At 38.3% G+C, this 15,437-nt stretch overlaps 1 protein-coding gene across 1 annotated transcript in view; it reads left to right on the top strand.

The window, feature by feature from the left end:
• LOC103509762 (B-cell receptor CD22-like) overlaps positions 1 to 15,437 on the top strand; it is a 60,068-nt gene that overhangs the window by 43,181 nt on the left and 1,450 nt on the right. The window contains exons 10-11 of the mRNA XM_026824031.1: positions 790 to 1,083; positions 2,098 to 2,240. Of these exons, the coding sequence (XP_026679832.1) occupies positions 790 to 1,083; positions 2,098 to 2,240 (437 nt within the window). The remainder of the gene's footprint in view (positions 1 to 789; positions 1,084 to 2,097; positions 2,241 to 15,437) is intronic.

The raw sequence follows: 15,437 nt of genomic DNA, 5'->3' as shown, positions 1-15,437 counted from the left end.
GCTTCTTGTTATATTATGGTTTTATTTCCTTGTAAGATGAGGCGAAATTTGCATTGAAACATTTTACCTAATTCCTTTTTGCAGCTCTTCCTGTTTCCGTTGAGAAAGCACAATTTCAAATAAATGTGTGCAAATATTGGAAACGTGTATCATTATTTTCATGCTCCAATAAAAGCTTTTCCGACAGGAGAGAGAAAAAATTGAAGATTTCTGTTTACAATGCAAAATATACTAGAACTAAAGAAGGCCTCTTGTTTTTCAATGCCATATCGGATCTGGCAACACAATATGTTATAGGGTAGAGGGTAAATAGTACATTATAGGAGTTTGTATCAGGTATGGTATCAATATTGGAGTCAATGAAAAATGTAGGCCAATTTCGTATGCTCTCTTCTTCATTCGATGAATATTTCAGATCTTGAGTTATTGTTAGAAATAAAGTACTGCAAGTATCTACTTTCCGAGATATAGGTACATGTACCTGTCTTACAAGTCACTATGTTGGGTTGACCGAATTTATTGTACCTATTTACCTATTATTGTCGAAAATAAAATTTCAATGTAGCCAGCCTCGTTAGCTTGGTTAATAGCGCGTCTGCCTTGTAAGCGCTAGGCTACGGGCTCGTTTCCCGCCCGGGGCGGATTTTGTTATGAAGAAATAAGGTTCGTTCTCGGAACGGCCGGCTTTCTCCTATCCTGTCTTCCTTCTCTCTACGATTTCGGGACGATATAAGACCCTTACAGTTCCCTCTATCAAACATATAAAAAAATCTATTTCTCTGATTCCAGGCGCTTCGTCCGAACTGCACATGGACAGCTTCATGACCGCTCTGGTGACCTTGACCTTCTTCACGGTAATTCTCGTTCTCGTCATTATCTTCATCATCCATCGACGGCGGAGGAGAAAATGCCTCACCGAGAAGCCGAAACTTCACCTCCACCATCATCAAGACGGGGATGATGCCACGTCCGCTAATGGGGCTCTGTTGAATTTGAGCGTGAACAGCTCGCCTCATCCCCTGGTGAGGGCGAGTAGTCCCCCAGCCGAGGACTCGGATCCGGACATCATTCCCAATCATTATGGTGAGTGGAAATCTTTGTTTGGCTGAGGGACTTTAAACAGGGAAAATACCAGCCTGAATTTCCCTTGCTGAAGAAATAGCAAAGGTGCGACGGGCATCCACTCGTAAAATTTGTAGCCAAAACCAAATGTCAGCCCAAAGCAATCACCCTAGTTAGGGCTGATTGAGAGGCTGACGAAAAACGCCGACCCCGTCTGTACACGGGAAAAGGCTATAATAAAAAAAGAAGAAGATTATGGTGAGTGGAAACTTCAGTGGTGTAGGGGTTGTCTGAAAGGGGTTGGATTATGTAGGATAGAAGAGAATATCTCAGGCAATTGGCACGTCAATTGGGGAAGGACATTTGTGGCAAGCAGCGAAAATGGAAAATTCAGATCAGTGATTTGTGCTTAAAATAGGTCCCATTCTTATTCTGAACTAAGACTAAGAAGAACTAAGACAGAAGAACTAAAAAACAGACTAAAACATATAAAGCAGAGAACTCCAAGCACAAAGCTGAAAAACCTTCGACCGCGCCGGGAATCGAACCCAGAACCTCCGGCGTGCAAGTCTAGTAGTCTACCCAGTCGTCAACGGAGTTTGCTCATCGTTTTACTCTTCTGTTGGGGTTTCACCTTTTGGGCACTCGGAAATAATATCTTATTGTCCGGAAACACCTATGAAATACATGGGGCTCTGTTGAATTTGAGCGTGAACAGCTCGCCTCATCCCCTGGTGAGGGCGAGTAGTCCCCCAGCCGAGGACTCGGATCCGGATATCATTCCCAATCATTATGGTGAGTGGAAATCTTTCTCTGGCTGAGGGACTTTAAACAGGGAAAATACTCTTCTGTTGGGGTTTCACCTTTTGGGCACCCGGAAATATCTTATTGTCCGGAAACACCTATGAAATACACATACATATAAGACCTTGTTTAGACTCCTGTAGTAAAGAGCTTTTCAGTCTCATTTTGGCAGGATAAACACGGTATATTCTATTCTATTATATTGACGATCTCCATCTTGTTTGTCTTCAGGGAAACGGTCCACAATGAAAGGGATCGACAACGAGCTGTTCAAAACGCTCTCTAAAACCACCAGACGGAAGGAGAATGGCGTAGACATCGGTTTGACCAGCGGTGCCGAATCCGATGAGTTGGAACCCATGCTCATACAGGCGGTAAGTCCTTGTTAATTACTACATACTACATACTTACTGTTGTCTTTTACTTACACACTTACTTTATTCACACTCTGCACACAAAAAAGCCCATCATTGTTTTATTGCAGGACTGGGTTATTCTTCAGGTACAGCTACAGATAAACACCTATAGGTAGGTATATTAAAGATTTGATGTTTCAGAGCAGAGGTGGATGATAGAAATTGTCGTTGTAAAATTTCATGGTAAGGACTTGTATATTAGGACCTAGTCGAGCTCCTTGTGAGTATAAGAGGGTACTAAGCAGAATACTCTTGATGTCATCCCCTGACTTATCATTACTATGCAGTATGTCACATGAGAGGAAGGTTGTGACGGTTCCACAGGTGCCCTGGTGACCTAACGACACACAACGGTAAGAGAAATGTGGAACGTGGAGCAAACCCACCAATGTGTTTGAGTTTCCAGTCAGGTTTTCATCTTTTTTTGTTGGAAACACTCGGGACTCGGGACCCAGACAAAATTATAATTTGATTTTTATATGAATAACTCAGCTCAGGCTCTCGCAGTTTTAATGTCCCTTGAGAATTCAAGTTTATCTCCATAAAACTGAAATTTTCTTGTCAGCTGCTCGCCCCTCCTGTCTTCCCTGAGAAGAACTTTAAATTTCATTCAAACCCGTCTTCATGAATAGACTTTGAATTTTATGAAATTTATGCATTATCTGTATTTAATCAACCATAACTCTTGGCTGGAGATAAAACTCTAAACAATTTGAATGTCTCTTGCCCTGATGAGAAATGCCATGGGTTTTCCTGTTATGAATTGTGACTATTCCCTCGGGATGATTGCCTTCTTTATTGGTCGCAATATCGGAGATGAGGACTTTGATTTAATAATGGCTGTCTGTGTTTGTGTGGTTCACTATTTCCATTCAAGCAGACAAAAACGAATATAAATTGGTAACTACCTACATAAACTATAAATAGGTAAAGACAATAGGTTGAAATTCGGTCAATGCAGAGCTTAATATAAATTAATAATTCATAGAGATGTTAATTTGTATTTCATCGTTGAATACAATAATGTTATTATTTCAACCACAAAGCACTTTAAATTTCGAATATTTTGCACCATATAACTCGCCTGTACATGTTTACTAACTTTCCAACCCACGTATTTCTTACCTCAAAATAAAACTTGCGTAGGTACCTACTTTGGAAGAAAAACGAACTTACCAGAAAACGGAGAATCATGGTTTGAGAAAGCACACCTCATACTATCGTAAGTAGAAGGTAAAAAGCTTTTCGAAATAGTGACTCCATTATTTTCCCAGAGAAGTCCACAAGAAAACCACAAAGCATTCTTTTTGGAAAAAAAGTTTAAACTTGAAGTTTCGAGTAACAACTTTCAATAGCAAGCTCCTTGGTCGAACATAAATTAAACACTTTATAATACTTTACCTACAAGGAACTCTGTTGAATTATACGTTCCCCATACACGGGTAGTAAGAATAAAGCTGTCGTGAAATTCTCTTCGATCGATCAGAAATAGCCTGAGTGGGAAAAGTATACGTATACTACACTGTCTGGGTAGTAGGTAGACTAAGGTACCACAGACAAGATGTAGATTGCGGAGGAATGTTGATTCTGTTAACTGTGTTAACAGCGCTACGGTTCGTTTGATAAGTTTGTGGACTCGGATACTTCTTCTTGCTATGAAGCCTGAATCTAGGTGCCACTGCAAAGCATGTCTTGTTTTAGGAAGGTACACCAAGTTTCATTACATTCCTATTATTAGCCTTTGATTCACAGCTATCGATTGATGACGAGTTTGATAGGCTTTTTATAATGGATAATTCTGAGGTGCAGGCAGTGATTATTTTTTCTTTTTTTGAGGGCAAAGCAGGAGTGGAAAAACCCCTCCCTACATCCGGTATCGACATTTGAATCTAATAGGGTTTTTATTTTGATTCCCGATTTGTTCTTTAAAGTATCTTATTGCTTTACACTTCGGTCTGTGGTGCTCTGTTCTAAAAATAGATTTGCCATAGATCGAATACATAGAGGGCTTTTATGTAAAGAAATGGGGATTCAACAACCACAACATTTTCAGAAAGGGAGGAAGGTAAAGGTATAGAGGCATTTAGGGTGCAGGTAAGAATATGCTGGATGGAAAGAATACCTCCACACTATGTAAATCATAGACTTCTAAAAATGCCTCAGGCCTGCCGCTAATTGGAAGCGTAGTCACGCCAATTTAGTAGCGCGGAGTCTGCCAGAAAATCCAAACCTATCAAAAAGATAGATATAGACCTCTCTCACTGGAGTCTCTCGATTTGGGCCCCCAGAGTGCGAGAGGTCGGTATCAGTTTCATACATAATTTTGGATTTTCAGATTTTTCAGGTGGCATCGCGCGACTCCACGTTCTAAAAGTCACACATCTACGCTTCCACTGTGCGGTAGGCTTAAAACTTAATAAAATTTCAGTAAGAAAATAGCACGGAAAGTACAGTGTAAGTGTCAATGAAACTTGGTTATTTATTGTTTTAGTTCGACACCTAGTCTAGTAAGGCTTGTAAACATATTTCAAACATGAATAGCATCCCATTTCACATTCAACTACATTTTTTGTTTTACTGACGGTCTAGAAACAAAAGAGATAATTTCATTAAAGTTAATGTAAAAAAGAAGGAAAAAATTAGGGGACATATTCCAACATTTTTCTTTTTAAATTTATAGTGGTCTCGTATTTTGTATTAAAGCTATTAGCATTAGCTTAGGAACAGAGGGAGAGGAGGCCTTATTTTTTCCTTAAAATTACGTGGAAGCATAAAAAGTCCATATTTTTATGAGTTAGGTATACAAGATATCTAATTTTGTTTCATGTTGAGTAATATATCAAAAAGGTGGGGGGTATAGGGTAGAGGGTAAATAGTACATTATAGGAGTTTGTATCAGGTATGGTATCAATATTGGAGTCAATGAAAAATGTAGGCCAATTTTGTATGCTCTCTTTCTTCTTCATTCGATGAATATTTCAGATCTTGAGTTATTGTTAGAAATAAGGTACTGCAAGTATCTACTTTCCGAGATATAGGTACATGTACCTGTCTTACAAGTCACTATGTTGGGTTGACCGAATTTATTGTACCTATTTACCTGTTATTGTCGAAAATAAAGTTTCAATGTAGCCAGCCTCGTTAGCTTGGTTAATAGCGCGTCTGCCTTGTAAACGTTAGGCTACGGGCTCGTTTCCCGCCCGGGGTGGATTTTGTTATGAAGGGATAAGGTTCGTTCTCGGAACGGCCGGCTTTCTCCTATCCTGTCTTCCTTCTCTCTACTATTTCGGGACTATATAAGACCCTTACAGTGCCCTCTATCAAACATATTAAAAAATAAAAAAAAATCTATTTCTCTGATTCCAGGCGCTTCGTCCGAACTGCACATGGACAGCTTCATGACCGCTCTGGTGACCTTGACCTTCTTCACGGTAATTCTCGTCCTCGTCATTATCTTCATCATCCATCGACGGCGGAGGAGAAAATGCCTCACCGAGAAGCCGAAACTTCACCTCCACCATCATCAAGACGGGGATGATGCCACGTCCGCCAATGGGGCTCTGTTGAATTTGAGCGTGAACAGCTCGCCTCATCCCCTGGTGAGGGCGAGTAGTCCCCCAGCCGAGGACTCGGATCCGGACATCATTCCCAATCATTATGGTGAGTGGAAATCTTTGTTTGGCTGAGGGACTTTAAACAGGGAAAATACCAGCCTGAATTTCCCTTGCTGAAGAAATAGCAAAGGTGCGACGGGCATCCACTCGTAAAATTTGTAGCCAAAACCAAATGTCAGCCCAAAGCAATCACCCTAGTTAGGGCTGATTGAGAGGCTGACGAAAAACGCCGACCCCGTCTGTACACGGGAAAAGGCTATAATAAAAAAAGAAGAAGATTATGGTGAGTGGAAACTTCAGTGGTGTAGGGGTTGTCTGAAAGGGGTTGGATTATGTAGGATAGAAGAGAATATCTCAGGCAATTGGCACGTCAATTGGGGAAGGACATTTGTGGCAAGCAGCGAAAATGGAAAATTCAGATCAGTGATTTGTGCTTAAAATAGGTCCCATTCTTATTCTGAACTAAGACTAAGAAGAACTAAGACAGAAGAACTAAAAAACAGACTAAAACATATAAAGCAGAGAACTCCAAGCACAAAGCTGAAAAACCTTCGACCGCGCCGGGAATCGAACCCAGAACCTCCGGCGTGCAAGTCTAGTAGTCTACCCAGTCGTCAACGGAGTTTGCTCATCGTTTTACTCTTCTGTTGGGGTTTCACCTTTTGGGCACTCGGAAATAATATCTTATTGTCCGGAAACACCTATGAAATACACATATAAGACCTTGTTTAGACTCCTGTAGTAAAGAGCTTTTCAGTCTCATTTTGGCAGGATAAACACGGTATATTCTATTCTATTATATTGACGATCTCCATCTTGTTTGTCTTCAGGGAAACGGTCCACAATGAAAGGGATCGACAACGAGCTGTTCAAAACGCTCTCTAAAACCACCAGGCGGAAGGAGAATGGCGTAGACATCGGTTTGACCAGCGGTGGCGAATCCGATGAGTTGGAACCCATGCTCATACAGGCGGTAAGTCCTTGTTAATTTTATTACTACATTACTCTTGTCTACTACTTACACACTTACTTTATTCACACTCTGCGCACAAAAAAGCCAATCATTGTTTTATTGCAGGACTGGGTTATTCTTGAGGTACAGCTACAGACAATCACCTATAGGTAGGTATATTAAAGATTTGATATTTCAGAGCAGAGGTGGATGATAGAATTTGTCGTTGTAAAATTTCATGGTAAGGACTTGTATATTAGGACCTAGTCGAGCTCCTTGTGAGTATAAGAGGACACTAAGCAGAATACTCTTGATGTCATCCCCTGACTTATCATTACTATGCAGCATGTCACATGAGAGGAAGGTTGTGACGGTTCCACAGGTGCCCTGGTGACCTAACGACACACAACGGTAAGAGAAATGTGGAACGTGGAGCAAACCCACCAATGTGTTTGAGTTTCCAGTCAGGTTTTCATCTTTTTTTGTTGGAAACACTCGGGACTCGGGACCCAGACAAAATTATAATTTGATTTTTATATGAATAACTCAGCTCAGGCTCTCGCAGTTTTAATGTCCCTTGAGAATTCAAGTTTATCTCCATAAAACTGAAATTTTCTTGTGAGCTGCTCGCCCCTCCTGTCTTCCCTGAGAAGAACTTTAAATTTCAAACCCGTCTTCATGAATAGACTTTGAATTTTATGAAATTTATGCATTATCTGTATTTAATCAACCATAACTCTTGGCTGGAGATAAAACTCTAAACAATTTGAATGTCTCTTGCCCTGATGAGAAATGCCATGGGTTTTCCTGTTATGAATTGTGACTATTCCCTCGGGATGATTGCCTTCTTTATTGGTCGCAATATCGGAGATGAGGACTTTGATTTAATAATGGCTGTCTGTGTTTGTGTGGTTCACTATTTCCATTCAAGCAGACAAAAACGAATATAAATTGGTAACTACCTACATAAACTATAAATAGGTAAAGACAATAGGTTGAAATTCGGTCAATGCAGAGCTTAATATAAATTAATAATTCATAGAGATGTTAATTTGTATTTCATCGTTGAATACAATAATGTTATTATTTCAACCACAAAGCACTTTAAATTTCGAATATTTTGCACCATATAACTCGCCTGTACATGTTTACTAACTTTCCAACCCACGTATTTCTTACCTCAAAATAAAACTTGCGTAGGTACCTACTTTGGAAGAAAAACGAACTTACCAGAAAACGGAGAATCATGGTTTGAGAAAGCACACCTCATACTATCGTAAGTAGAAGGTAAAAAGCTTTTCGAAATAGTGACTCCATTATTTTCCCAGAGAAGTCCACAAGAAAACCACAAAGCATTCTTTTTGGAAAAAAAGTTTAAACTTGAAGTTTCGAGTAACAACTTTCAATAGCAAGCTCCTTGGTCGAACATAAATTAAACACTTTATAATACTTTACCTACAAGGAACTCTGTTGAATTATACGTTCCCCATACACGGGTAGTAAGAATAAAGCTGTCGTGAAATTCTCTTCGATCGATCAGAAATAGCCTGAGTGGGAAAAGTATAGATACGTATACTACACTGTCTGGGTAGTAGGTAGACTAAGGTACCACAGACAAGATGTAGATTGCGGAGGAATGTTGATTCTGTTAACTGTGTTAACAGCGCTACGGTTCGTTTGATAAGTTTGTGGACTCGGATACTTCTTCTTGCTATGAAGCCTGAATCTAGGTGCCACTGCAAAGCATGTCTTGTTTTAGGAAGGTACACCAAGTTTCATTACATTCCTATTATTAGCCTTTGATTCACAGCTATCGATTGATGACGAGTTTGATAGGCTTTTTATAATGGATAATTCTGAGGTGCAGGCAGTGATTATTTTTTCTTTTTTTGAGGGCAAAGCAGGAGTGGAAAAACCCCTCCCTACATCCGGTATCGACATTTGAATCTAATAGGGTTTTTATTTTGATTCCCGATTTGTTCTTTAAAGTATCTTATTGCTTTACACTTCGGTCTGTGGTGCTCTGTTCTAAAAATAGATTTGCCATAGATCGAATACATAGAGGGCTTTTATGTAAAGAAATGGGGATTCAACAACCACAACATTTTCAGAAAGGGAGGAAGGTAAAGGTATAGAGGCATTTAGGGTGCAGGTAAGAATATGCTGGATGGAAAGAATACCTCCACACTATGTAAATCATAGACTTCTAAAAATGCCTCAGGCCTGCCGCTAATTGGAAGCGTAGTCACGCCAATTTAGTAGCGCGGAGTCTGCCAGAAAATCCAAACCTATCAAAAAGATAGACCTCTCTCACTGGAGTTCCTCGATTTGGGCCCCCAGAGTGCGAGAGGTCGGTATCAGTTTCGTACATAATTTTGGATTTTCATATTTTTCAGGTGGCATCGCGCGACTCCACGTTCTAAAAGTCACACATCTACGCTTCCACTGTGCGGTAGGCTTAAAACTTAATAAAATTTCAGTAAGAAAATAGCACGGAAAGTACAGTGTAAGTGTCAAGTGTCAATGAAACTTGGTTATTTATTGTTTTAGATCGACACCAACAAATATTTGACAACTTACGTCGTCTCCGCTCGCAGCTATTTCTGTGGTTTTCGAATAATGTTCTAAAAGTCACACATCTACGCTTCCACTGTGCGGTAGGCTTAAAACTTAATAAAATTTCAGTAAGAAAATAGCACGGAAAGTACAATGTGAGTTTCAAGTGTCAATTCGACACGAACAAATATTTGACAACTTACGTCGTCTCCGCTCGCAGCTATTTCTGTGGTTTTCGAATAACGTTGTCTTTATGAAGGTATTTTCAATTATAACCATTTTACGTCTTTACAGCACTTGGTCGGGAAATTCATCAACTGAATTCCGAGAAATTCAGTTGTCATTTTCAAAATGAGAATATTGTGGTTTCAATTTTACAATCTCGTGGTTTCTCTCGAAAGACATCTAACGCCATACACCATTCATAGTGGTGAAGATGGTAATGAAATGAATGTGATTTTAATTCATTTATTTTTTATGTACTAGAAATGCCGACCCCACTTGAGTGGGAAAAGGTAAAGAAGAAGAAGAAGAAGAAGAAGCATTTACATAGCAATAATGAAGACATTTACATGAAATGAATGTGATTTTAATTCATTTATTTTTTATGTACTAGAAATGCCGACCCCACTTGAGTGGGAAAAGGTAAAGAAGAAGAAGCATTTACATAGCAATAATGAAGACATTTACATTATATTTATGTAAGTAGGTACCCATCTTAGAGACATTTACATTATATTTATGTAAGTAGGTACCTATCTTAAATCACGTGCCATTGTGTTGAGGTTATTGCATAAACTGTGGACTTTTCGTGAAAAACAAAGACACACTTAAAGGACCCAAGTTATATCTAAGTAGGTACTCTTTAGTCGTAAGAAAAATATTATTCGAGGCAGAAAAAATGCTTGGAACCCATAGTAATAACTGTTTCTTGCCTCAAAATGCAAGCCCCATCTTAGATCACGTGCCATTGTGTTGAGGTTATTGCATAAACTGTGGACTTTTTGTGAAAAACAAAGACACACTTAAAGAACCCAAGTTATATCTAAGTAGGTACTCTTTAGTCGTAAGAAAAATATTATTCGAGGCAGAAAAAATCCTTGGCTCGTATTTTGTATTAAAGCTATTAGCATTAGCTTAGGAACAGAGGGAGGGGAGGCCTTATTTCTTCTTAAAATTACGTGGAAGCATGAAAAGTCCATATTTTTATGAGTTAGGTACAAGATATCTAATTTTGTTTCATGTTGAGTAATATATCAAAAAGGTGGGGGTGTATTTTATTTTGATGGGAACCAACAAAGTACCTTCATTCCAACTTCCAAATTAGGGTCTATTTGTGGACTCGGATACTTCTTCTTGCTATGAAGCCTGAATCTAGGTGCCACTGCAAAGCATGTCTTGTTTTAGGAAGGTACACCAAGCTTCATTACATTTCTATTATTAGCCTTTGATTCACAGCTATCGATTGATGATGGGCTTTTTATAATGGATAATTCTGAGGTGCAGGCAGTGATTATTTTTTCTTTTTTGAGGGCAAAGCAGGAGTGGAAAAACCCCTCACTACATCCGGTATCGACGCCTTTGATTCACAGCTATCGATTGATGACGAGTTTGATAGGCTTTTTATAATGGATAATTCTGAGGTGCAGGCAGTGATTATTTTTTCTTTTTTTGAGGGCAAAGCAGGAGTGGAAAAACCCCTGACTACATCCGGTATCGAAATTTGAATCTAATAGGGTTTTTATTTTGATTCCCGATTTGTTCTTTAAAGTATCTTATTGCTTTACACTTCGGTCTGTGGTGCTCTGTTCTAAAAATAGATTTGCCATAGACATGGAATCGGTCATTGATGAAGTCATCATGGTGAAAAAATCCAAACTGGGCCGCAAAACTTCTTCCTCGGAAAATGAGGAAGTTATAGTAGTAGATTTAATAGTGGCCACTAGGGGGTAATAACTTTGAATTTTCAAATTTGAGTCGCATACATCATACATCTCAAACTTTCTCCATCGAATATAAAAAAACTAGTAAAATTTCTTCACACAGGAAATCCTTGGAACCCATAGTAATAACTGTTTCTTGCCTCAAAATGCAAGTAGAAAGCTCATTGGTGCAGGATAAAGAATGCATTGCAGAGAACAATAATAATGGCAGTGTAAGTACCAATTTTATAGAAAGCTAAGTGGCTGGTACCTACATGGCCTACATGACGGTTAGTCAGGAAAAGTAAATCGTTCTTAACCTTCGTTGTTTGACCTTTGTTTGTATAGTCAACTTATTGGTGCAAATAAATGAGGTCTTTTTTAAACTGTTGGCATAATGGGACTTTTAAACCCTTTTTGCATTGAAAATGTTTTATAACTTCCTCTATTATGAAAGCATAGAAAAACTCAATATTCAGTCCAACAATGTTTATATGGATAGTACCTACCTACCCAACTATGCACTGCATCATTAGTAGGTATTAATGATATTATTGTTAGGAATAGGCTTTAATTTTAACTATTTTCTCTTTTGGTTCTCATTTGACGGATATGTTCGGCGGTACTTTGTTTTTAATAATACTGAATTGTCTCCATTACTTATCCTTTTCTTTCCCTCTTCTATATATTTGAAATAAAGAGCCATATTTTCTCCTAGATAGGCAATATCAATAATAGTAGCTAATGTATGTAGGTATAATACTACTATAACTAGAACTATTAGAACTGGAGAAAGGCATCATTGAGATTTGTACATGATAGTATATGGAGGTACATTATACATATCTCAGTTTCATGACTTTGATGCCTCAGTACAGCTCTTTTTCTTCTTCTTCTTCTTCTTCTTCTTCCTCCTCCTCCTCCTCCTCCTCCTCCTCCTCTTTTTTTCTCCGTCTTCTTTACTATCTTCTTCTTCTTCTTTTTCACACAGAGGAGTATCGAACCCGTAACTTTTCAACTGTAAGCCCAATAGTGCAACATTCGACTCAGCGTGAAAAATTACAAAGGATAGACTATTCACATGCTTATTTGTCAATAGTAGGCTTGCCAAATATCCAAAATGTCGATTCGGGACGCGAATCCGCGAACATAATTGCCAAATCCGCGAAAATAATCGCAAAATCTGCGAATTCTCCTTCTTCTTTACTTTGCTAAAATATTACACCTGTTCTAAATCAAGGAGCCTCCTTACATCAACCATTACGATCATATTATAATATTCTCTCTCTTCTGCCTCTTTGGTTCTCTTTCACAAGGTCAAAAAAAAAAGGTAAAATTGTATAAGCCTCTTGTAGGTCCCTAAAAATAATCTATTAGGTACTGAATGTGAATTTCCTCGGAAGTCCATGAATATGTCTAGTTCCAAATATACGAAGAAGAATAGGAGGGGAGAAGGGAAGGATAGAAAAGTCCACCAAAAGGGAAAACAGAATATAGTAAAAATGCAAGCAGAAAGCTCATTGGTGCAGGATAAAGAATGCATTGCAGTGAACAATAATAATGGCAGTGTAAGTACCCATTTTATAGAAAGCTAAGTGGCTGGTACCTACATGGCCTACATGACGGTTAGTCAGGAAAAGTAAATCGTTCTTACCTTCGTTAGAAGTGGCCATAGTTTCGGAACCGCTTGAAGACATAAGGGGCTTAAACCCCAAAATTTAGTGTCAAAATCGACTGCGCTGAAATAGACCGTAAATTCTGGGCTTTCAGCCCCTCAAATTCTGAAGCGGTTCCGAAACTATGGCCACTAGGGGGTAATAACTTTGAATTTTCAAATTTGAGTCGCATACATCATACATCTCAAACTTTCTCCATCGAATATAAAAAAAACTAGTAAAATTTCTTCACACAGAAATGTTTTATAACTTCCTCTATTATGAAAGCATAGAAAAACTCAATATTCAGTCCAACAATGTTTATTATGGATAGTACCTACCTACCTTCCTATACACTGCATCATTAATAGGTATTAATGATGCAGTGTATAGGAATAGGCTTTAATTTTAACTATTTTCTCTATCTATTTTCTCTTTTGGTTCTCATTTGACGGATATGTTCGGCTGTACTTTGTTTTTAATAATACTGAATTGTCTCCATTACTTATCCTTTTCTTTTCTCTTCTATATCTTTGAAATAAAGAGCCATATTTACTCCTAGATAGGCAATATCAATAATAGTAGCTAATGTATGTATAATACTACTATAACCATAACTATTATAACTGGAGAAAAACATCATTGAGATATGTACATGATAGTATATGGAGGTACATTATACATATCTCAGTTTCATGACTTTCATGCCTCAGTACAGCTCTTCTTCTTCTTCTTCTTCTTCTTGTTCCTCCTCCTCCTCTTTTTTTTCTCCTTCTTCTTTACTATCTTCTTCTTCTTCTTTCTCCTTCCTTCTTCTCCTCCTTCTCTTTTTTTTCTCCTTCTTCTTTACTTTGCTAAAATATTACACCTGTTCTAAATCAAGGAGCCTCCTTACATCAACCATTACGATCATATTATAATCTTATATTATAAGAACATATAAATTATATACCTCTTCTCTCTTCTGCCTCTTTGGTTCTCTTTCACAAGGTCAAAAAAGGTAAAATTGTATAAGCCTCATGTACCTAGGTCCCTAAAAATAATCTATTACTGAATGTAAATTTCCTCGGAAGTCCATGAATATGTCTAGTTCCAAATACACGAAGAAGAATAGGAGGGGAGAGGGGAAGGATAGAAAAGTCCACCAAAAGGGAAAACAGAATATAAGGAGACGAGGAATGAGTACGAAAATAAAACAAGGGAAATTAAGAGGGCATGGGATCAAAAGTTGAAAGCAGCAGCTGCATTTTATGAACAAAGTAATGCGGAAGTTCTATATACCTTTGCAACTGCATTCTAAAATGTAAAACCGTAAACTGTTGGGTAAATATCAGCAAATGTGTAGGCAAAACAGGGTGCACTCAATAGTAAACAGATATAAATAGAACATTATAGCTTGCAACCTTGCAAACAAAACCTTTGAGCATGACTGTACTCGTATTGTATGGTTTTATTTGACATCAGAGAGTAAGCCGTGTTGCAAATAAACGAGGATTATGTTGTGGGTTAATTATTGGCGTCTCCACTATTGTACTATTGTAGTCAGTGGATGTGCCACATTCACTTGTGAATAATTTATCTGGAACAATGTCAAGGTTTTTGGTGTTCAATTAGGTATATCAAAGCTTTTGTTTGAAAAACAAATAATTTGAATTCGAAGAAGAAAAATCCTCCGGAAAGTTTTCAAAGTGAGAAAAGTTGGGCTTCGACCCAAGTTGTAAATTTCCCAATAAGCTCGTGAAATTGAAAGTTCGTATAAAAACATTATAACAACACATTCGCGTCTAGCATTGATAACTATTATATTTGGATTGGACAATGGATGCCTGTAATTGAAAGTATTGTTAAGAAGTAGAATTATTATTAAGTTAACTTATTATCATTCGCGTCTAGCATCTATCCCGTGCGCTTCGTGCTTTTTTTCCTCTCCCTTATTTTGTGTTTTTCAAAAGAAATAGTTGGTCGTTTTTTGTGATTTTTGTACCATTTTGCGAGTTAAGTTCCCCTCTTGTAGAGTATGTAAGTGATACCTAGATTCCTGCTGTACTTTCCGCTTTACATTGAACTTTTTTATTACATTTGAACAATGCCCTACCTTCCCATTTCGTTCAATTTTACGGTTGCCATGGCAACGCAGTGACAACTGTTCAGTCCTCCCGGCCGCTGCGATCCTCTCCAGTTCCCGAGTCCACTTTTCTTCTGTCAATTTACTAATTTCTCCCATCAGTGTTTCTTCCATCTACAAGTATGACGTCTACCTCTACCTCCTATTCTACCATTACCGCAGCTCCACCTTCTACCTCTACTGTGAAGACCGACTTTGTGAAGCTACCTAATACCCAATCCTCCAACCTTAGCTCTCCCCAGTCTTCTGAACCCCTAACTTTATCCAAGAAGTGTGCCATTGTCTTCCCTAATGTTGAGTCTATCCATGTGGACAAGTACTTCGTTGCTGT

This window comes from Diaphorina citri, unplaced genomic scaffold (genome assembly GCF_000475195.1).
Source record: "Diaphorina citri unplaced genomic scaffold, Diaci psyllid genome assembly version 1.1 scaffold527, whole genome shotgun sequence".
Classification (NCBI taxonomy): Eukaryota; Metazoa; Arthropoda; class Insecta; order Hemiptera; family Psyllidae; genus Diaphorina; species Diaphorina citri.
The sequence above is the reverse complement of the archived record's forward strand: the minus strand, read 5'-3'. Positions and strand labels throughout refer to the sequence as shown.